This window comes from Calypte anna, chromosome 1, assembly GCF_003957555.1.
Source record: "Calypte anna isolate BGI_N300 chromosome 1, bCalAnn1_v1.p, whole genome shotgun sequence".
Taxonomy (NCBI): domain Eukaryota; kingdom Metazoa; phylum Chordata; class Aves; order Apodiformes; family Trochilidae; genus Calypte; species Calypte anna.
The window spans coordinates 50294922-50317521 of record NC_044244.1 but is presented as its reverse complement, the minus strand read 5'-3'; the positions used below and the strand labels follow the sequence as shown (position 1 = coordinate 50317521).

Below are 22600 nucleotides of genomic sequence, written 5' to 3'. Positions count from 1 at the left end.
ATACCAGAGTTAGCAACATCTGCTGGCTTTGCCCAAAGCATGCCAGGTGATATTGAGAGATGAGTTATGAACTTCTAAGTGAGCCATGAGGTTGGCTGCAAGCAGCTTCCCTCCTTCATCCTCTGTGTGTAAGAACAAGGAAAGAATAAAGGAGAAGGCAACAGACTCTTTGAGGACAAGCTACTGTGTGAGCAGCAAAGGGGTTGCAGCCTGCATGGCCCAGGTCCTGCACGCACCCCATCCATCTGCTCAGCTGAGCTTTTTTCCCACCTTGACCCATTCCCTGCCCACCTCCTGGATTTATTTGCCCCCATTACTGCAGTAGCCAAGTACTTCAATGGGGCCAGAATCACTTGCCCCCCATAATTCCCTGTCTCACCCTCTCTTCTCCCTCTCTTTGGGGTGGGTGGGATGTCAAAAGGGCTGTGTGGGGTATGCACTGGAGGATGCTGCAGTGGGATGAGGAGCATGGCACAGCCACGCCACTATGGTACAGGTGGTGTGGGGCAGCCTGGGAGAGGAAGAGCAAAGGGCAGGGTGCAGGAGAGTCCTGGCTTGGTCCTTCATTCTTTTCTACAGAGATTTGCTTTCCTGGCTGGAAGCAGCTTTGAGAAAGCTGGAAAAAGACACCAGGAGCTCCAGTGGTTGCTTTGTCAGCAGGAAAGGCACATAAGAGCTGTGATGGGAGTAGGAGCAGATTGCATCTGAGAAGCACTCAGCTCAGTAGGCAGATTCCTCCGGCAGCTGCCCGGCAGCTCCAAATGCTCCAAATTGTCATCCTGGCTAAAGCCAACAGTCAGTCTTGTGCTTTGGCCTTCCCAGGGTTCTTCTTGCTGCCTTAGCAGATGATGATGATAGCTCAGAGTGTCCTTGGTAGGTGGGGAAGAGCAGGAGGAGAGGGACATCCTCTTGCAGAACTCTCCCCTATGGGCAAAGTGGAGTGGAGGTGATACTAGGACCTTCAGATGTTACCATCCTCTCACATGGAGGAAAGATCCTTTCTCCCAGCTCTATATAAAAGACTTCCCAAATGGTATAAAAGGAGCTGTGTGGAGGTACCCTTCTCCTTGCCAAGAGCAGCACTTCCACCGGATCTTCCCACAGCACATGATAGTAGAATATCAAAGCCTGCATAAAATGGAAGCTTTACTCTTCACTGTGTAGAGCAGCTCTTATGTCTGCACAGGAGCTTTGGTGTGGGAATGCTTGGCAGGGTCACCAGCCAGCCATGCAGCCTGATGCAACCTAACAATGTCCTTGAACAAAAACTCTCTGACCTCTCCCTAACCCTGCTCTTTGCCTGGCTTAGATGAGCTGCCACAGAGACCCCAGATAGATTCTGTCAGTGTTGCCAGCCTGGTGACCTCTGAGTCATCTTCTCCAAGGACCATGTGTCTCCCATCAAATGGGAGTCACCTGCCTGGCTGTTCATGTTCTCCTCTGCAGCCAGTGGGTTCTGCTGAGAGGAGCGAAAAACTCTGCCAAAACGATGGAAGGGAATAATTTAGTGTGAGATACTAGAACTGAAGTGGCATAAAAAACAAGTGGAGTGCTTACCAAGCAAAAACACATGCTGTCCCTGTCCTGGAAAAATAACTGTATAATGAGAAAAAGCATGAGGGAGTCAAGTAATTAGAGTGGGAGAGACTCTAGTTTGCAGCTGGTTTGTACATGAAATGTAGTTGATTCCCATCCCCTTCATCTTCCTTTCTAGATTCATCACTCACTTCTCCCTTCCCCACCAATTACAGCTTTTCTTCCATGTCCTGTCCTCTCCCTACCTCCAGCTTCCTCCCAGAGTGTGCGAGCTGCTCACTAATGAGACAAGAGACAGAGATAAATGGACAAGGTCCTCCCTGAGCAGTGTGTGCCATCACCTGATCTGGCAGTCTGGAAAACCTACTGGGCCTTTCTTTTTGCCTGTTTGTTTTACATGGAAGAAGGGAGGAGGAAGAGACAAGGAGGAAAAGGTGCAGATAATTAGTTTATTGACCATGTTGATTAGTTTCTTGAGCATGACAAAACCCATTGATCTAGAGGCAGAAGGCAAACATGGAGGTTGTACCCATGCTTTGCACTTCCACCACTGCTTTCCTCTGAGGAGTTTAACTTGCATGGCACAGCCCGTAACACAGATGCCCTTGGCATGGGCCAGGCTTTCAAGTCCTCATGATAAATACCAAACTGTTTCAATGCCAGGACTTGTCAGATAATACTTTTTGAAAGTCTGTTTCATTGCAAATTTCGTGCTACACCTGGAGGGACAAAACACTGGTGATCCTGGTGAAGAACAGGGAGACAAAAATGAGGATACACACAGAGAGCTTCAGGCACCCGATTAGGAGCCCAGCCAGCTTTACCAGGTCTGATCCTTCTGTTTGGAGGTAGCCATCAATATGTTCCATGCTCAACAAACCCCATTTCTTCACCTCCTCAGCTGGAGTGGTACATAGAAGAGCCACTCAAGCAGATGTTCCCTCATGAAGAGCCTTACTGCCAAAATCTTGCCATTCAGTCATCTCCAGTAGCCCTTGAAATGAGTGCTCAAAGTTGACCATAGCACCTGTGACAGGTGAGCAGGAGGGTCCTTGTTACATCTCAATGATGATTTGTCAATTTTTTTTCTCCATGCAGGGCCAGCAGAGAGCAAAAACGAAGCAGCCATGTCTGAGCTGGTCCCAGAGTCACGACAAAAACCAGTTGTCCCGATGAAACCCATGGGCATTAATGCCAACTTGCTGGGATACATTGGCATTGACACCATCATCGAGCAGATGCGCAAGAAAACCATGAAGACGGGGTTTGACTTCAACATCATGGTTGTAGGTAAGCAGGGACCACCTGAGGTACTGGGAACTGTGGCCAGGAGCTGTCCTAAGAGGCCAGCTGGGAGAGCGAGCCATGCAGGGAGGGCATGAGGGAGCAGACAGTGCTTGCTCTGTGGGAAAGGGAAGATTGCACTAGGCAAGGAGATACCTACAGCCCCTTACCCTGCCAGCCTGGCTCCAGCCCCTGGGCCTGCTGTCATCACTGGGCTGTGGCAGATGTCATGAGCTTCCTCTTTGCAATTCTCAGGTCAGAGCGGATTGGGAAAGTCGACGCTGGTAAACACCCTCTTCAAATCCCAGGTGAGCCGCAAATCTTCGGGATGGAACCGGGAGGAGAAGATCCCCAAGACAGTGGAGATCAAAGCCATCGGGCATGGTGAGAGTCAGGCTGCTGAGGGGGAGGGCACACTGATGCTTCAGCACAGTCTTGCAGAAGACCCCAGTGATCTATGCAGTCATTTGGTACTAGGCAGCCTGATCCCCATGGGAGATTAAAGGACAAGCACCAGACTTAGATGGCCTCAGATCCAGGCATGGCTTTTCTTAAACAGCAATGCCACTGATGCCACAGCCAAAAGTGAGGGGTAGAAAAAGAGTTATTGATACTTCTTCTGCCAAGACTGAATGTGTAGATTAAGCATCGCTCCAACACATTTTTACCTTCAGATGTTTAATCTATACAAAATGCATTGGTGAGCCCCATTCCAAGCCTAGTAGAGCACACCTCCCCATGGAAAAGTGTCAGCATAACTTCCACAGTGTGCAGAATAATGAGCATCATCTCAGATTCAGGATGATGGATTGGAGGGGAGGACAGTTTGTGTAAGATAGGTACTACCTCTTGTCCACAGACAGAGCACAAATCCATTTTCCTGTGGCAGAGTGGTATAAGATGTCTTCAGTGCAGAAGGTAGCAAAATCTGGGGTCAGAAATGCAAGTAGGGCTCACAACTGTTGAGGCTTGGTCATGCTTGCTGAGAAGGGATGAGGTCCAAGCAGTTTTGTTCCCCTGTAGGGCATAGAGACATGTTTCATAATGGAGCATGTTTCCGGGGAGTCTTATGATTGCTCACAATTTCTTCCCCAGTCATTGAAGAAGGTGGTGTCAAAATGAAGCTGACAGTGATAGACACACCAGGATTTGGGGATCAGATCAACAATGAGAACTGGTGAGTTTTACATGGTCAAGGCCTTGTGTCCCAGAAAGGGCTGGAGTTAATATGGTATATGGAGAGGTTCCCAAGTATTGGGCCAGGAAAGTGTCTGGGATCCTATTGTTCTCAATGGGCTGGTAACTGGGAAGTGGAATTGTGACCACCATAGGTCTGAGTGCATGCTCAGGGGTATGCACACGATGCACAGCAACTGCCTACCTCTCTCTGTGCCCAGTTACAGAAACTCTTAAACAACTCTACTAAAGGTGAGATGCTTGTGGTGGATATTTTTTATGCCCAAGCCTGCTTTGCTCCTGTCAGAGCTGGGAACACTGTAGGCAGGAACCTGAAGAGATTTCTACCAGTCTATTCATCTCTCTCTCCCACCTTAACAGCTGGGAGCCAATTGAGAAATACATCAACGAACAATATGAAAAATTTTTGAAAGAAGAAGTGAATATTGCAAGAAAGAAACGAATTCCAGACACACGAGTGCACTGCTGTCTCTACTTCATCTCTCCCACGGGCCACTCGTATGTACACAGTCCCTTGTTCTTCCTCGATTATATCCTGCACTGCTCCATCCCAGCCAGGGACCCAGGGTCCTGCATGTGGGGCTGGCCACTGCGTAGCTTAACTTCAAGTGCTGCAGGGCTTGAAAGGGTCTAGAATAACATGGGCAGGAGAAAAGCCACTGTGGTTTTTGGGAGAGGGCAAGATGGATGGGAAGAAGGAGATGAGAGCACGGTACCAGTAAGAAGTGTAATGACAGGGAGGTTTCATTGATGAACTGATGCTGGGAGATTCACTAGGATGGAAAATGAGGAGGGTAAAGTGACCCATTCTGTGTTCTTCATTCTTGGTCTGCAGCCTGCGGCCTTTGGACCTGGAGTTCATGAAACATCTCAGCAAGGTAGTGAACATCATTCCTGTTATTGCCAAGGCTGACACCATGACCTTGGAGGAGAAGACTGAATTCAAACAAAGAGTGAGTATCTCCTTTCCTACATGGGACCCTTCCCTGCCCTGGGTTGCAGGTGGGAGGAAAGAGTGCGAGAAGACTGTGGGGAGAAGATTCCACCACAGTCCCTAGGGCCTGCACAGAGTCCACCACTGGGTTTGTAAGTCTTGAAGATGCAGATGCTTATGGCTCTGAGGGCATCTGTTAGAGTTGGAAGAAATGTGTGTATCCTTGTGACATCTCATGATACGCTCTGTAATGGGAATTGCAGATCCAGACAAGTAACCGGGCTGGGGAAGAACTGCAGTGTGGTTGCTGCAGTGTGTCTGCACTTTACTGCACACTCCCCAGGGGATCAACCTTCCAGCACCTGCTTGCTGGAAGGATGTCCCAAATGTGCTCGCCCAGCCATCCTGCCTGCCTTCCCTTCAGGTCTGTGCTGCTTTGTACTCCAAAATGTCTCTCTGACCAGGTGCGCAAAGAGCTAGAAGTAAATGGGATCGAATTTTACCCCCAGAAAGAATTTGATGAGGACTTGGAGGATAAAACAGAGAATGACAAAATCAGGGTAAGAAACATTTTACTATGTGAAGGGAATGGGGGAGTGAGGGCTGGACATACTTAATGAGTGTCACTGGACAGTTTTAAGTGCTCCATAGTCCCTGAATGAAAGATGCAATGCATGTAAGGGATGGTCATTCCTCCTTCCCATCTTAATTTGTCCCTGTGGTTACTACAGGGTGCTATGAATGCTGAGTGAGAAAGAACTATATTTCACCCTGTCTTGCTGAATGCTCTGTTTGGCCACTGATAAGAACCACAGGTGCCTGATGTGTGGATGGTGTCCAGGCTTTGTTCCAAACAACTGCCCTGTGAGCCCTCTCATCTGTTGACTGAACTTGACCTGAAAAGCATTGCACCTGTTTGCTCCACTAGCCCCTGTGAGAAAGCTTGTCTCATGCTTACCTCCTCAGAACATTAGAATCTGTCTCCTAATTTCCAGCTTGTGCTTCTTCATGCCCAGGCTGTACCCAGGACATGCCAACACTGACTTAAGCAGTCCTCCCCAGTTGTCCTCCTCAAGGCATTTATAGAGAACAATATTCTTTGCTGACATTTTGGTCAGCTAAAGGACACAAGCTCCTTCAAATGAGCTCCCCATTTCTTGGCAGTCCATGCTCCTAGTGACTTTTTTTTCTGGGCTTGCTCCAGTTTGATTCAATTTTCTAGTACAGGTGCTGGTACCCCATGCTCCCCTGTCCCTTCTGACATCCGAGCTGCTATTCCTGTGAGCCATGTATGCTTTTTGAACAATTGCATCACACTGGTGGCTTATGGTCATCTTGTGACTGACTAGCATGTGGGGTCCTTCCACTCCTTCAGTTGCTGCTAGTGCATGAGCTCTGAAGTTGTAGCATAAATTCTGTTATTCCCTAAATACTGTTCTTTGTGCCTCAAACTTACATCTTACCAGATATTAACCCAGTCTGTCTTTTCACTGACAACACCTCTTGGCCTTGTGATGCTAGTTAATTTAATTATCTTAGTCATAATTTTTGTGGTTAGGCAATAAATGAAAATAGTAGGGTCTCTGTGGCAGTCCTGAAGAAACTCCAGGAGTCTTGCACTGCAGCCTGACACTTGCCTTTTTAATTCTTCCAGCTGTCAGATCCTCAACAGAAATTCCCGTTTTCCTCATCTTAATTAATCATTTCCCACATATCACTACATCACACATTCTGTAGAAAACTAGATGGGCTGTGTTCATTGATTAAACTGTTAGAGGTTTTGAGGGGAGCACCAGATTGTTCTCTGCACTTCATTATCACTGCCCTAGGTTTGGCTAGTCTCACATGGAAGAAATAAACTACTTTTTAATCTCTATTCCTGTAGTAACTGCAGTCCCTTCCCAGGCCCAGAGACATCCATGAAATAGAGTAAATCTTCTATGAATGTCTGCACGAGCTTAGGGATAGCAGGATACCTTGTGCTCTGGAAAGAGACAGTTTCTCCCTGTGCTTTGAGATATCTGAGTCCCCCACACTACTTCCTACAGTGGACTCACCTACTGTTCCACTTTCCAGGAACACTGCACCTCTACCTCTCTTCTGGTATTTGCAGTGTTTCTCAGTGCAGCCATTTCAGCCATTAAGTTTGTTGAATGTTCGTGTGTCTTGTTGGAAAGAATTGTTTTGAGTTCTCTCCTTCTTCTGGTGAAGAACTATAAGCTTGGTGAGAAATACTCACTGCAATCTACCCATATGAGCAGCCCTGGGCTGGAAGACCCTCTCCTGGTTATGCCAAAGCATTTCCTCTCTGGTCATTCTGCCTCTTCAGAAATGCTGGAGATGGGTGCAGAAAAGCTCTGCCCCTTGCTCCAGAGCCCTTGGCACTGCTGCAAGGTATACACTAAGCTCAGGGGTGAGAGGACACCTGTAAAGTAAGGGCCTGAAATGCTGGGGATGGCACAGATGGGTGAAGAAGACAGCCAGTGAAGGGTTGCTCCAGAGAATCCTTTCCTTTGGAGAAAGGCTTTGTGTTTGGTGGGCTAAGAGGAGGAAAACTGGATGGGGACCAGTGATGGTGATGCTCTCTGGAATGGGTTCAAAAGGTCTCTTCCCTGCTTCTCTCCCCAGCAGGAAAGCATGCCCTTCGCAGTAGTGGGCAGTGACAAGGAATACCAAGTGAATGGCAAAAGAGTCCTGGGCAGGAAAACACCTTGGGGAATAATTGAAGGTAAAAACCCCTTTGCTTCTGGGAAAGTATCTATATTACTCCAGTAATAGACCAGGGTCAAGATAACATATCCCATGACTACCTTTGGATCCCTTTTGTGATAAACTTTTTGAAACCAAGTCAGAGAAGAATTCTCAAACAGGTCTGCTGGGAGGGAATGGCCATGGTCACTGCAGCCAAATGGCAGAAGCTGGAGCCACTTCAACCACCACAGTGTGTGAAGCTGAGCTCCTGAGGTTGCCTTGGTTTTCAAATGAAAATTCACGTTACCACTCAGCACCTCTTGGCTTGTCTCCTCAATGCCTGACACTGTGGTGTTCAGACCACTGTCTGTCCTTTCAGAAGTATTCAGGCTCTGCCCACCTGGAAACTGCCCCATGGCAATGACATTGCCACGCTCTATAACCACAAGGATGTTGTTTTAAAAATAAACCATAACAATTGTTTGCATTCTTTTCAGTGGAAAACCTCACTCACTGTGAATTTGCCCTGCTTCGAGACTTTGTCATCAGGTAAGCCCATGGTCATGTTTCAGTGTGCTCCTGATGAGCAGGGACTCTTCCTGAGACCCTCTTAGAAGAAAATAGCCTCTATGGGAAGAGAAATAAAGCACACTTCAGGCAGTGAAAGCTGCTGTGGGGTAGGGTTAGATTGAGCTAAGGGATAGATATGCTAGTGCCTTTCTTAGTGACATGCCCATTATGTCAAGTAGGCACTAGTTTTCATGTATGAGTTGTACACCTGGAGAAAAGCAGGGTACTACCACACCCCTTATATCACATTAAGGATATTAGGTAGCAACAACTTCTATTTGACAATGACAACAGGTCTGGGCTGGAATCAATGAGAAACAGATCACTACCCCATCTTAGACCATGTGTCCTGCCAGGCTAGGAGATGTGCTGGATCTCACTAGAAGCTCCATGTTTTGTTCAGCTTTCATGGTCCTTTTTTATTTCTACTCTGTTTCATGAAGTTGTCTCAGCAAAAGTGATATCTGCCCCAAATTCTCAGTAGAAGAGCTCTCGATCTAGGATCAACTCTGTTACCTGAAAACAGAATAAGGTTTTAAATAAGGTTAAGAACAACACTAAGAAAGAAAAAAAGAAAGAAAAGAAAAAAAGAAAATAAGGGAAACATACTTAAAGCCACATCCTTGTGGCTCATTCCACCTGTGCGTATGGCGGAATTGAGACACTGTACGCTGGCAAGGTACAATGGACATCACCATGATGCTCTATTTTTGTTCTGCAATACTTCTGAAGCTTTCCCTAACTCCTCCAGTAAAAACATCCTAACCAAGGGATCATCACAAAGTATATAACAATCCAAAACCACAGTTTTTCTATGGAGGTCAGGGATGATGCTCAGAGGTTATGCAGACCTGATACACCCTCCTGGTACTTCCTTGTCTCACCACTGCTTCAGATGAGATAAGCCCATGTCTACTCTGACACACAAAGACAGCCTGTGGAGGTCCCACTGGCACAGGCATGAGAGGGCCAGGACACTGGCAAGCACAGATGGAGATTTTAGCCCCTATCCTGCATCCTGTGTATGCGTTCTTGAATGTTGGTGCTCCAGCTCTCAGTAGTATGATGGCATGAGTACAGAAGAAAGGGGTACACTCATCAGCCATCCTGACTGCAGAAATCTTCCATTTATCTTGGGTGATAATCTGATCATTGGAAGATAAATGCTGTCCATGCTGATGTTGGTTATTGTATCCTATTTCCAACCTCACTTTCATTTTGCCTCGTGCAGGACTCACCTTCAGGACCTAAAAGAAGTGACCCACAACATCCACTATGAGACCTACAGGGCTAAGAGGCTGAATGATAACGGAGGGCTGCCCCCCATGACTGTCGAGACAGAGGAAAACCATGAAAGTAACCTGTGATTGACCTCCCCTACCCCCCCACTCTGACCTGGTGTCTCTGGATCTGACAACCCACCCCTGCTACCCCTGACTACCATGGGCTTGTCTCTGAAGCATGTGGTGCACCCTCCCTGTGCGTGAGATGATGTGAGTGTGTGCATGTGTCTGCCTCTGTGCCAGAGGGGGACCAAAGGCATCTCACCCATCTTTCCCAGACTGTCCTCATTCTTGGTTTGTTTTTTTGCACAGTGGACTGTCTGTCACCTTCCTTTCTCTAGTTTCTGTGTCTTAGCTGTGTGTCTTGCCTGGGGGAAATAGGGATGGGGTGGTAGGGGAAGGATTTCTGGGGCAGGTGGTGGGAGATGTGAGGCACGCTGTGGGTCCTGGTTTTATCACACAGCAAGGAGAGACTCCAGGAGAAGGCAGTGGAGTCAGTGCATACAGTGTCTTTAAGTGATAGCAGCTGAAATGTCTCCTTGGTCCTTGGTGGGTGGGAAGGCAGATGGCTGTTCTAAGAGCATGGTGGCCCAGCATTTTATCCCCATTTCTTGCTGTGGCTTCCCAAGGGGAAATAGCAGCTTGGAAGTGGACAGATGGGAGAAGGGACAGACTGATGTGTTTTGTGGTTCAGGGGAAATGACTAGTGAGAGGAGACAGAATTAATTCGTGGCCTGTAGAATCTATTTGACAAGCATCAAAGGGCTTGGGCAAAATAGCCATGTTTTCCAAAAGCAGCAAAACCCAGCAGAAAAGAGCATGTCTCTGCTGCAAAGGGTGCATTTGCCCTGCCCAGCACTTAGATAAAAGGCCATGTTTGAGTACCACAGGCTTTTGATCTTGGGGAACTTCCAGCTCAGATCAAGCTGTCCTGAGGCCACCCCACCTCATCACCCACTTCAGTATTCCCTCCAGTCTCTCCCCAGCAACACCTCTGCTGTAGGAGCACAGGGAAGACAGTGCCACAGAGGCCCCTGGGAGCTCACTGCTACATGGCCTTCAGGATCTTGGAGGAGTGCAAAGAGCTGTGGAGTGAGAAACACTGGACCAGGATATTTCCCTGGGTTTTCCACAGATGCTGGGAACACAGAGATACCTCCTCCTCACTGAAATAGCTCTGTTTGCTGGTCCAGCCTTTGCTGCTCCCCCGCCCTCCTACTGCCCTCTCAACTTCCACATTCTTCTCTCCTGTGCTTTTGTCCTCATTCCCTTTTAGCCCTACACAGGTTTCTTTCTTCCATTCTTTTCCAGTCTCACTTCCTCTGCTCTGCTCTTTCTGTCTCTCCTTCACTTCTCCAAGTACTTGAATCTTCCACTTCTCCAGACTGTTTCCTCCCTTTCCCTCTCCCAGATCTCACACCTCTTACCTTACCAATGTGGTTTTGTGTCCTGTTGAGAAGCTGTTGCTTTATCTTCCCCTGGAAGGGGTGAGGAGGGAAGGTAAAGACCCAGGAGCAGAAAGAGGCACAGCTTTACTGAGCCTATATGCTCGTGTCTAGTCAGTGTCAGCTTTTTTCTGGGTGTCCTTCAGCCATGCAGAAAGCATCAGGGCTAGCTGAGCAGGAGGGAGGCAGGGAAAGAATCACACATGTTCTGAGTTTGGCAGTCTCTGCCTGTCACCCAGCAAGTCACTCCCTTGGCAGGGGCTGTCACCTCCAGGAGAATAGCCAGTTGCACTTAAAATGCAACACCATGGCATGGGACAGTTGTGCTGCAAGTCAGAGGAAGTGTGGTGGGTTTGGGATTGGGGGCTGGAAAGGCTTGTGAAAGGATGGAGAGGTTCCAGCGAGGGAATAGCAGAGGATGACTTAAGATGGGAATGAAGTTGGCTGACAGAGTCGTACAGAGGCCAGGGCTGGAAGAAGGGTGCCTCAAGCCTTAGCAAAACTGCCTAGGAGCGTGTGTCCATCTTGTGGCTTTCCATGGTGCTGTCGCTGCAAAGCAAAGGTCTCTTCGCTCTCACACCCCCTTGTCCGCACAAATTAGCTGTTATCAGCAGGGCTAGAAACAACCTTTCGCAGTCCTTTCACCACCCACATCCATGGCTGCCTGTATCCCTATATGTGGCGTGTGCATACAGCCTTGCACCTGCCCTCCTGCCTGCACCAACCCTCCTCAGCCTGCAGAGAACAAAAGCCTCATCACAGCTGCCAGCAGACATACCACAGACCCTGCACAAACCACCCTTACATGCTGCTGCCCATCCCACCACCCACACCAGCTAGCCACAGCCCAACGCTGGGCCCAAGCCTCCTTCCAGCTTGTCTCTGCCAGCCACTGGGGTGTGGACGTGTCCCCAGCGTCACCAGCTGCCAGGAACATCTTCTCAGCCTGTATTGCTCTGGCTGCTCCTGCCCATCCTCTACATAATGTTTTAACCCCAGTGCAAAAGGAAAGACTCTTCCACTGCTCCTCTTCTTCACTGCACTGGAGCACAAAACCATAACCTGTCATCTTTAGCAGGGGTGTGTGGACGTGTTCCCTGGACTTGCTTTCTCACACAGCTCTTCGGTGGCCGTGCAACTGCTCTGGAGTCAACTGCTCTTGCCCCTGGGCTGTGTCACCCTGGGATGTGGTATGGTCATTTCTACAACTTTGGGGCCCAAACAAGGGTTCCAGCAGAAAGCCAAGGCTGCCCCGCTTAATGAAAGCAAAGCAAGCCCCGCTCAACTGAAGAGAAATATTCCTTCATAACTGGGATTGCAAAGACAAGACCATGTGTTTTGCCCCATAGATTTAGGAATTTTTTGTTTGTTTGTAGTAAGGTGTTTTTTAAGCTCTGCTCTGTAATTTCCTGTTGGATCATGGACTACTTCTAAAGGATCCATAAAAGCTTGCTGAGAAAAGCAAGCTCAGGTATTCCTCACTGCCACCTGCTCACACAAACATCCTCCCAGAATCTGTGTATCTACCAAAAAGTCTACAAATGGCAAATACCAAAAATTTCCCGTGCTGTGTGACAGCAGGAGATACTCATGGGAAAAAGTCTCTGCCAACAGATAAACTGGGAAAAGCCTGAACGGATCCTAGTTCTCATGTGCCACCAGCTGAGTCCCGGGATGACTACAGCGCATCGCGTTCCCCTCCGAGATGTCACTGATGGGGGGTGAAGTCTCCAATAACATGACACCGGAGAAACCAGTTTGGTGCTCTAAAGAGACTGATGAAGTCTTCACTGCCTCAGCCCTTCACCAGGAAAATTTTGCAATGCATGGTAAGTCCCGAAGGCCTTTTATTTTTTACAGCAGACAACTCCCATTTGGACCAAGATGAAGACGACAGCAGGCAGCTCCACTGTGGAGCCCAGAGAGCAAGCAGGGAGAGCAAGCAGCGCTACGAGTAAGCACTAGTGTTTGTGGTTAGTTGCGAGGACTAGTTAGTTACGGTTCACTACTGCCTGTAAGCAGGCGTCCCGGGGGAGAGGCTGCCCCAGAGGCTCTGCCAGCGCCTTCCCCAGACCCTTAGAGGCCTCGGAGAGCGGGAAGCGTCGCAGCGACTTACACGAACAGAGGATGGCAAAAACCCGCGCTTCAGCCGAACAACAGACCGGGGGCTGAGGGAAAGCGCCTTCCTCGGTGCCGGGGGAACCGGGACACCGCCAGGCCAAGGGTGGAGGGACCGAGCACCGGGCAAACCGACCGCAGAGGCGCTCGGCTCGGCCCGCCCACGGGGAAAACGCGGTGCCCGGGGCGGTGCCGACATCTGTACCGCCCCCTGGAACAGCCGCCATTAAACCGCCCTCCCCTGACAACCGCTGCCGCCTCATTTATTGCGTCACCCGGGGGGCGTGGCGTCATCGGGGGATGGGGTGGGCGGGACGGACACGACAATGGATTCTAGCGCGTGACGTCACAGGGTCAGGGGCGAGGCCAGCGGGGGCCAAGATGGCGCTGAACAGGAACCACTCGCAGGAGGGTGTTGTCGTCATTCCCAATGCCGAGAGGTACCGGTGGGGCGGCCCCGGGGGCCCATGGGGAAGGGGCTTCCTCCTCAGCCCTCTCCCCGTCCCGGCAGCGGGGCCCGGGGGTGGGAGGCATCTCGGACCGGCCCAGGGCCCGGCCTGGGGGCTGTGGTGAAAGCCCTCCCCGGCAGTGGGGAGCGGGCTGGGGCAAGCGGTGGGGAGCGGACCTGGCCTGGGGCTGCCCCCCACTTCACTGCGGGAGCTCGGGCGGTTCTTTGTGCCCTCCAGCCGTCGTCCTGGGTGAAGAGGGAGCAGCCTGTGCAAGACAGGGGTTGGGGAGTTTTTTCTTCCATGTCGCGCAGCTAGCGATGTCAGAGAGGCTGAGGCCATTTGGGGTAGGATCTGGGTCACTTGAACTTGACAGAGGCCTGAGGAGCGCAGGTACCGTCCACAGCGCGGGGTGGGCGCTTCTCGGTGAAGTCACATCCAGCCCCTTGACACCGGTGCCCCGAGTGGGGACAGACAGACCGGCGTGATGGGCCTGGGTTTCCCTTTGGTTGCGTTTGGATGCTCCCGGCATCCCAGCCTTGGCTGGAGAAAGCAGAAGTCCAGTATAGGATCACCGAGTGGGTTTGGGGCTGGTAAACAATAGATAAAGTACACTCCGAAAATATATTCCTGTTACGGTTTGAGAAGGGCACAGGCTGATTTTTGCTATGAGGATCTCCGCTCTGGGAGGGTGGAAGGGAGTAGTAAAGAGCAGTTCTGTTGTCTGAGTTTTGGTTCACCCTCACCAGTATACCAAGACAACTCTAAATATTGTTGAGTTTGTACCTGACTGCCACTATTCCAGCCAGGGAAGTCCTGCTGTCTTAAAAGAGGTCTCATCATCCTTATCCTCAGACTGTTCTGTGAGGTGCTGCTTGGTCACAGGTGGGTGCTTCATGGAGTTCACAGCCCTCCCATGACAGCCCTGGGCAGGCATGCAGGTGCAAACCAGTTCATCAGCTTCGTCGTGCCCAGTGGTGGTAGCAGTGTGTTATTTCACTGGGTCAGTGGTTGGGAAGGAGGAAACATTACAGTGACTAGGTAGAAATTCTTCCCAGTGAGGCAAACTGGTGTCAAATGCTTCTGCAGGAAGGGGTTGAGCAAATGTTCTAGTAAGATGCAAGCTGTCGAGGAGCTGGTTTTGTTTAGCTTAGAAGAAATATTTCCCCTTTGCATCTTGGAAATGGAAGGAGCTCTGCTCCCTCATCAGTCAGAATCTTCATCTAGCTCAACTATGCAGTAAGGTTCCAGTAGAGTTTCTTGGTCATGTTTTTTTTTTCTTGCTAAAGCTAGACTTCTTAACTGCCTTTCTCCTTGGATAGTTGCATTTTTCAGATGCATGTGTACTATTACGTTTTCCAACGTGACCTGAAACTACAGGGCTTTTGCTCCTTTTCCCAGACGGTGGCGCTGCTGATTTCCTCCCTTCTCCCAATAATTTTGCAATTTCCTGACTTGATCTGACAGTTTGCTGATCAGAATACATGAGGATTACTTCAGATCCGGCCTCTTCAGGCTTGTGTTAGCTTAGGGCTTTGTGTTTTCTTTTTCCGTGCTCTTGAACCATAAAATATCTGGGATTCTTTGGCCACTGCAATGTGAGCTTGTCACCCCTGAGCCTCTTGTTTATTCTGCAGATATTTTTACTAGGTGGTATGTTTAGGACCTGCCCTGTAGATTCAGTTACATGCTTTTCCAAGTTGACTCTCCTGTTTTCCTTGAAAATATATTTACTTTTTCAGGCACCTCCATACCCCTGACCCCACCAGTGTTGACAGTTGTCATCTGGCTTTGTGTCATTAGTGAACTTCTCTAATGTTCCCCTAGACATCCAGCAATAACAACCTTATTGCTGACATTACAGGCTCCTTGTTTTGTTCCTTAGCAGGGTGCTGTTAATTACAAATATTTACTTAAACCATATGAAGCAGGGTCAGCAGGGAGGGTATAAGTGAAGCAACTTACTCAGTTTGCACAGTGGGTGCAGTGTTACAGTCCTGGATTTGAGCATGGACATGGAGAGGGAGGCTTGCTACCCTGGCTTCAGGGTAGTTGTTTCAGCCACTTCTGCCCATTCTGTGCCCTGCACCATTGGGCTGAGGTTCTTCTCAGGCTGAGAGAGGATTTTGTTGTCCTGATGGTTTTGGAGACTGTCCTGGTTTAGCTGGGATAGAACTGTAGAATCAACATTGTGTTCAGGGAAGCTGCAGTTTTTGAGAAGACCACAGCACCTGATTCTGTGAGAATAAAGGTGATAAGACTCTTTGTTTTGGTTTGTGACCAGCCATGGTGTGCACGTTTCCACAGTGATCAAGGTCTTTAGCAGTTTTAAGCCAGACAGCTGCTCTGGCCAGGAAGAACAAAACCCAGGGCAGTTGACCCAAGCTGGCCTGCAGAAGTGTTCCATACCATAACCATCACTCTAGATATAAACTGGGAAGTTTACTTGGGGACAGGTCTCTTCCTCAGTGGCCACTGTCCCTTGAGGGTCTCATCTGCAGTTCTGCCCCCCCGGGGCCTGCTCCCCCATTTGCTGTGACTGTCGTGCTCTGGCTGGAGCTGTGGTGATCCCAGTGTTTGACATCTGGCATTCACCACCAGGAGTGCACAGCTTCTGACCCCACTGTATGGGCTGAGTATAACTTTCTATTTCAGATTAGTCATGAGATTAATAATAGTTCTTTATTATTACTTTATTAAATCTGTTTTCATTTCAACCCATGGGTCTCCTTTTTTTTTTTTTTTAACCTGATTTCCCTTCTTGGGTGGGGGGTGGTCATCAGGCGATAGAAAAACAGCCTAAATGTGGACAGAGACAGAAAGAGAAACTGTCATTTAAAGTTTCCCTTTGAGGAGGAGAAGCAGGGGTTGTCCCAGGTGAGAGGAGGAATTCTTCCACTTTGCTTAAATTGTCCCTCACTGTTCAAAAGATGAAGATCGGGGCCCACATCTGAGTCTTTTGGCATAATCAGAGTTTCTGGTGTGCTGTGCCCCTCCCTGCAAGATGGGGGGATGTGTGTATCAGAACTGTTGCTGAGTTTGTCTCTCCAATTTGTCTGATTTCCTCCTGCAGTGTTCTCAAACAGTGTAAAGATGTGGAGCTCTCCTTCAGTGACATGACAGGCAAGCCGGAAGCCTTCAAAGGCACCAAGAAAGGGATGCTGTATCTCACCCCTTACAGGGTAAGTCTGATGCCAGAGCACCTCCTTTCCCAAGGGATCCTGTTGACTTTAGACCAGAAGCCTAGCTGGTGGCAGAGGAAGTGATTTTTGTTACAGCCACAGAGAGTACTAGGTTCTCCTTAAAAAGCAGAACAGCAAAACCCTGTGCGTACGTATTATAACTGGTGTATTGTTTTGCAGCAAATGTGCTTCAGGCAACTGTGCCATGTGCCATCAGATCTCTTTGGTATCCTCACAGTATTAAAGCTGTGAAATAACACAGTGCTCAGAGTTACGTTACCCACTTCCTGGGTGCTGCTGCAACTAGAACTCCATGACTAGCCTTGATATCTCAATCAAGTAATTCAGAGGTGTTCCCTCCTGTCTTGCAGATGATCTTTGTGTCGAAGGGCAAGGATCCTATGCTGTCTTTCATGATGCCGTTTTATTTGGTGAAGGGATGCTCAATCGAGCAGCCTATTTTGTCTGCAAATTACATCAGAGGACAGATTCAGGCTGAGGCAGGAGGTATGTGGTGGGTCCTCTGGACTGTGGATCAACCCACTTTCTCAGGCTGAAATCATACTGGGACAGTGATTTTAAAAGAGTTGAATCTCCAAGTGTATTACTTTATCTGCAGTGGATATTTTTTGTTAAACTTCTGTCCTTTATTTCTATTTTGTCCCCAAGGCACTCTCTATAGTTCTACTATTTGTTAGTCAGACAAGAGAGATAGATTTTATTTTATGGAATGTTTTATTTAAAAGACACCTATTTTCTTCTAAAAAAATAATCTCCAAAACAAAAAACAACCCCTCAAAAAAAACCCCACCCAAAGCCAAAAGCCCCATATAAAACAAAGCATTTTTATTCTACAATGTCATCCCGTGCTTGATGGTTGGATTTTTTTCCTGAAAAATTGCTATTATTACTGAAACATTTATAATCTGAGTTTCTATGGGTCAAAGAGATTAAAATTGTTGCATTTGATTAAAATCCTAGCTTGAGTTGCAGATCCTCATCTGTATTCCACTGAGGTTAGTAATAAAACTTCCTTTGAGGGTTTTTCATTATAATCCTCAGTGAATTAAGTGTTTTTTCTTTACACTGTGTTCATTATTAGGTTCTATTAAACCTTTCAGGAAAGGACAAAACATCCTAGTATGTAGAGTGGGCTGCTTTTACATATCTATAGCAGGGATCATCTTTTAAAAGGTAAAGAAACCAATTAATGATCTTTTCGAGACACTGTTTTGGGGGACGTCTGATAACAGTGCCACGATTCTTTCCCCCTGGTGATATGACACAAAATAGTTCTAAAGTGAAGAAGAAAAAAATAATTGGGAGTATTAAATGCTTTAGAATCAGAATGGTTTGAGTTGGAAAGGACTTTAAAGATTATCTAATTCCAACCGCCCTGAATGGGCAGGGACACTTCCCATTAGACCAGGTTGCTCAAAGTCCTGTCCAACCCATACTTGAAGAGTTTCGCTGGCTTGACTGCTTCTGCAGAGGTTAATAACCTGTTTCAATTCTAATTCTCTCTCCCCTAGGTGGCTGGGAAGGGCAGGGGACATTTAAACTAACTTTCAACAGTGGAGGAGCCATTGAGTTTGGACAGCTGATGTTCAAAGCTGCTTCTAGTGGTAAGGGATCTTCAGAGCTTCAATTCCCCCCTGTGTCTGGCTGAGATAATTAGAGATTAGTGCTCTTTTTGAACTTCACAGGCCAGGAGAGGAGGGAGACACTGTGCCTGCTTCCACAGGAATTTTTCGTGGTTTATTTCCAGGGGAACTTTGTTTTTTCCTTCCAGTCCTTCATTTTATTGTAACGCTTTGTGCAATGAGAATATTCTGGAGTTTGTACTTCTGAGGTGGACCACCTTTTTCTACAGAAACTTGTTCTGCTTGGAGTAAAGTTGAAATATGTGATGGTGAAAAATTGATTCACTTACAAACCTTCAGCTCTATAGTGGTAGTGGAGTAAGATAGGGGAATTTAACATGCACACATTTGGAGGGAGGAAAACAAATTTAAAGTAATAACTTCTATTTAAAGCTTTCAAGTGGGGAAAAATGTACACTTTTTTGTGATAGAAAAGTTTTATTTTTAAAGTAATACACATTTTAAACTGTACTTTTTTCTAGTAAGAATATTTTAAAATAAGGAAAAACCACCCTACTGATGCTTGGTTTAGAGTAGCCTTTTTCTTTTATTCTATATGTTGAATTGTAACAAAAGGATGTCTAGCTTACTTAACCTGTCCTGCTTAGCTTCCAGTGGCATTCATCTCCAGAACCCTGGCTTTGGCTATACACCTGTGCCTGGAGGGTATGCACCTGCTCCACCTGCTCCAGGGGGTTATTCACCTTTGCCAGGGGGTTATGGTGTTCCTCCACAACCAAATGGACAATATCCTTATGCACCACCTCCGATGAATGCCTATGGACCTGCCCCACAGCCTGCAGGATACCCATATGCCCAGACTCCAGGTTTGGAAGCTGTGTGATGATGACTGGCAGGGGCTGTTTGGTGTTGTAAAGAAATCACAATGGTAGAGGGGGGGTTACTGTAGTTCTGTTTCCATCAGGGATCTCTGTCCTCACAAAAAGCTGTTGCGTGCTGTTGAGCGCACCCATGTCTGTAGTTGGGAAGCTGGGTGGGAAGTGAAAATGCAATTTGTAAATTGTGCTGCCACTTGGCAGAGAACTGTTGCTGGCTGGCATGGCAGGCATTAGCCAAATGTCAAATCCCTGCTGTCTGCATCCCTGCCAAGCCTGCAGAGCTTCCCTCTCTGCTGCTCTTGCCCAAGGTGAATGTGCTGCTGGGCCTCTGAGCTCTCTTTCTTTCTGCCCCATTGCCACGGTCTGAAGCGTCAATCCAGTGACATATTTTTCAGGTATTTACCCACCACTTCCAAACATGAACTCCATGTATGTGCCGCCTCCTCCCCCCTACTGTGGGCCACCTCCTGCAGGACCCTCAGCTCCCCCAGCCTGGGTGGGCCCGGGCATGCCAGGTAAATGGGGCTGGGGGACTCCAGGTGCAAAACAGAGTTTGTGAGCTTGGGCTGTGGGTGGTGGTGTGGGCACAGCCTAGGGTGGGGAAGGTGGTGTTGCAAGAGATCAAAACTGTCTTGATCTATTGTTTGAGATAACAGAGTATGGGGGGAGCTGCTCAGCTCTGCACTGCACAGCTTGTGGTCAGCTCTAGCCAGCTTGCAGCTTTCCTGAGCTGCTCTGAATTCAAACCCAGCTCACTGCAGTTGCTGGTGTCTCTTTGGATGTTTGTCAACTCCTCAAAAGAGCTATGGCTGGGGACAGGGCTCTGGGGCTGGAGCCACTGCCTAAGGCATGTAGATGAGCAAGTCCTACAGATACTGCTTCTCTTACCTTTCTAGGGGACAGTAAGGCCATGGAAGCTGCCTCCAGTGCATACTACAACCCTGCCAACCCACACAATGTGTACATGCCCATGGTGAGTACTGCACCTGTGCTCTGGATGTGCCTGCTTCCTCTTCTGTCACTAGAGAGGTGCTCTCCCAGCAAATCTAATGTGCCTTCATGTTGAACATGCACAGAAAGTCTGCACTTTCCCGTGTGGGAGTCATGGATGTTGTTCCCATGAAGAAGATTTGTTAAATCTTCAATCAGGAAAGAAGGGGGGCCTTACGAATCATCCAGTAACAACCATTTGGTACTTGTCTTACTTTTGAAGGCATAACAAATTTGCATGGGCACAGAGAACCCACAGAGCTCTCTGCTTCTGTTGACCTTGAAAGTTGGGATAATTAAGAGCAGGTTGCTTAAGGAGGAGAGCACTTGCATTTCTCTTTAATTTTTACTTTTGTTTCCGAGCTGCACAGACAAACAGGAAGGTGTCTTGGTGCTCATTCAGCAGCAGCCAGTAGGTAGGTTGTAGCCTATGTCTGGAATGTGGCAGACAAGTCTCTGCCCTTCACTGCCTCCCATGCCTCTGGTGGTCTGGAGGCTGATAGAGCAGCAGAGCTGGCCCTCTGCCTAGGAGCTCCCTGTCTGTTGTGTCAGAGCTTTGAATGTCAACAGACACAAAGCCTTGGAAATGATGGGAGGATGGGGATTGAAATAAATTAATGGTCTATTTGCAGTAGACCAAGTTACCTGGTTTTGAGGGGACCTTCATTAGAAACCTTATGGGGAGCAGCATATATCCCGGAGCGTAACTGGTACTAGAGAGGAATGGTGTGATTAAATGACAGCTTAAAACACAGCACCTGGTTCTGTCTGTAGCTCACTGAAGAGCAGTCATTTCTTATAAACCAAACCTGGGAATGACTGAGAGGAGCTTGTGATAAAACAAGTAGGGTTGTTGACTCTGCTGTATCTCCTTCCAGGATCAGCCACCTCCTTATGCACCTCCTGAGGATAAGAAGAACAACTAACAGAAGGAAATTGCTGCCAGCCTCCCACAGTCTCTCTCTCCCTGAAGACAACGTGGCTGTCACTACCCCTCGGGTTAGCGTATCTCTAGGTCTCTTTGTATATATACAGTATATGTAGTGCTGGGCAGCTGAGCACCTGACCCTCCTTAAACATTAAGTCAGTGGCAATACAAGGTGGAACAACAGCATTTTCCTGCTTGTTTGCTTTATCTCATGGGGTCGAAGCACTAACTTTTTGCTCTGCCATTCGGCTTGAGGAGAGAGATGGACAACTTGTTAAACCACCAGTAAGACCATATCACTAATCTAGGACTAAAATATGAAGGCTCTGGGATCTTGGAGTAAAAATACTTGGAATGCCAAACTTCTGACCTCTTTTGAAGCACCATCCAAGGGGAAAGGTATAAGAGAGCCATGAGGTTCCTTTCATAGACCCTTGGGTACCCCAGAAAGGTGTTGAATTTCCTCAAATTCTGTCACAGCTCAGCGTGAGATGGGACTCTGGAAATCCTGTTTCGTGCTGGAAGCGAGTGTTTCATGTCCTGGTCTAACAGTCATGGCGTGATGATTTTGGAAGTGGATCCTAAGAGACATTGAAGCTTTTGGCTGTGCAAGAGGTAGGGGGATGGGCCCCGGCCAGCCTGCCTTTGAAGGCATGGAATAGAAAAGCAAACAAAGGTGTGCTGCAGGGCAGGGAGCTGATATCCGCAGGCCTGCAAATCAGTGGTCCTTTCCCTCTCCTAGAAGCAGGTGGTCCCATATCCCTGCAATGATCCTGTGTCAAGCAGGCATTCTTTAAGTCTAATGGAGTCAAATGGTGCTCAGGAGGCTCCTGGCAAAATGTGTTACGTGAGGAGCATGACCTGGCACTGCCTTTTCCCGGAGATGGTCCCGCAGCCCTGGCTCCCTCTGCTGAGAGAGCTTGTGCTGCGTGCCAGCTCCACAGGGGAAAAACGGCCTCTTCCTTGGGCCACTGCAGCGTGGGTGCCCACATCAGCAGCGTGGGTGGGGGGTGGGTGGACACTGGAATACTGGAATTGTGCTGTTTAGGGGGAGCAGTGCCCTCTTTCAGCTGGCAACCACTGCCTGGTGCGTGTGTTACTAACACTCAGGTCTCCTGCAGAGACCGGCTGCTCAGCCACAACCTTTCCTTCTTCCATAGGACGTAGTGCCATTAAACCTGCTTTGAAGAGAGTCTCTCTGGTCTAGGGGAGACCCTGGTGATCCTTTATATATATATGGGGAGATGGCACTTCTTCCTGCCTTCATGGTGAAGGGGAAGGAGTGCTTTCCCTCTTCCCTGAATTCCAGGGTTCTCCCACAAGTCAGGCATTCCTGACTTGAATTGTGGATTCCTAAAGGAGCTGTGTGTACGGGGAAGTAAATTTCCTTATCTATAAATACCTTTTGAGTCTGATTTAGAAATATTCTAATAATTGTATTTAAAACAAAAACACAAATGTTTCTAATTTTTTGAATTGCACTTTAATACAGGAGTGTTGCTACCTTTAGCTGC

General features: G+C 48.2%; 2 protein-coding genes across 2 annotated transcripts; both read left to right on the top strand.

Annotated features, from left to right (window-relative positions):
- Nucleotides 1–411: 411 nt before the first annotated feature.
- Nucleotides 412–9579, top strand: SEPTIN3 (septin 3). Its single transcript, XM_008497181.2, has 10 exons — nt 412–427; nt 2641–2826; nt 3076–3204; nt 3916–3997; nt 4378–4515; nt 4853–4970; nt 5416–5511; nt 7580–7679; nt 8140–8191; nt 9444–9579. Exons 1-10 carry the CDS (start codon nt 412–414, stop codon nt 9577–9579), a joined length of 1053 nt encoding a protein of 350 aa, XP_008495403.1.
- A 3825-nt stretch (nt 9580–13404) lies between these two features.
- Nucleotides 13405–22595, top strand: WBP2NL (WBP2 N-terminal like). The gene is made up of 8 exons (XM_008497171.2): nt 13405–13498; nt 16578–16686; nt 17058–17193; nt 18219–18311; nt 18938–19156; nt 19564–19683; nt 20065–20141; nt 21037–22595. Exons 1-8 carry the CDS (start codon nt 13440–13442, stop codon nt 21082–21084), a joined length of 861 nt encoding a protein of 286 aa, XP_008495393.1. The 5' UTR covers nt 13405–13439; the 3' UTR covers nt 21085–22595.
- Nucleotides 22596–22600: the final 5 nt, after the last annotated feature.

What these genes read in the sequence shown, in the direction of transcription:
- WBP2NL (XM_008497171.2), top strand. Translation starts at nt 13,440, where the DNA reads ATGGCGCTGAACAGGAACCACTCGCAGGAGGGTGTTGTCGTCATTCCC. An exon ending in GTCATTCCCAATGCCGAGAG is followed by an intron (nt 13,499 to 16,577) that starts GTACCGGTGGGG and finishes TTCCTCCTGCAG; the next exon opens with TGTTCTCAAACAGTGTAAAG. An exon ending in GGTGGGCCCGGGCATGCCAG is followed by an intron (nt 19,684 to 20,064) that starts GTAAATGGGGCT and finishes TTACCTTTCTAG; the next exon opens with GGGACAGTAAGGCCATGGAA.
- SEPTIN3 (XM_008497181.2), top strand. An exon ending in AGACTGAATTCAAACAAAGA is followed by an intron (nt 4,971 to 5,415) that starts GTGAGTATCTCC and finishes CTCTCTGACCAG; the next exon opens with GTGCGCAAAGAGCTAGAAGT. An exon ending in CTTCGAGACTTTGTCATCAG is followed by an intron (nt 8,192 to 9,443) that starts GTAAGCCCATGG and finishes TGCCTCGTGCAG; the next exon opens with GACTCACCTTCAGGACCTAA.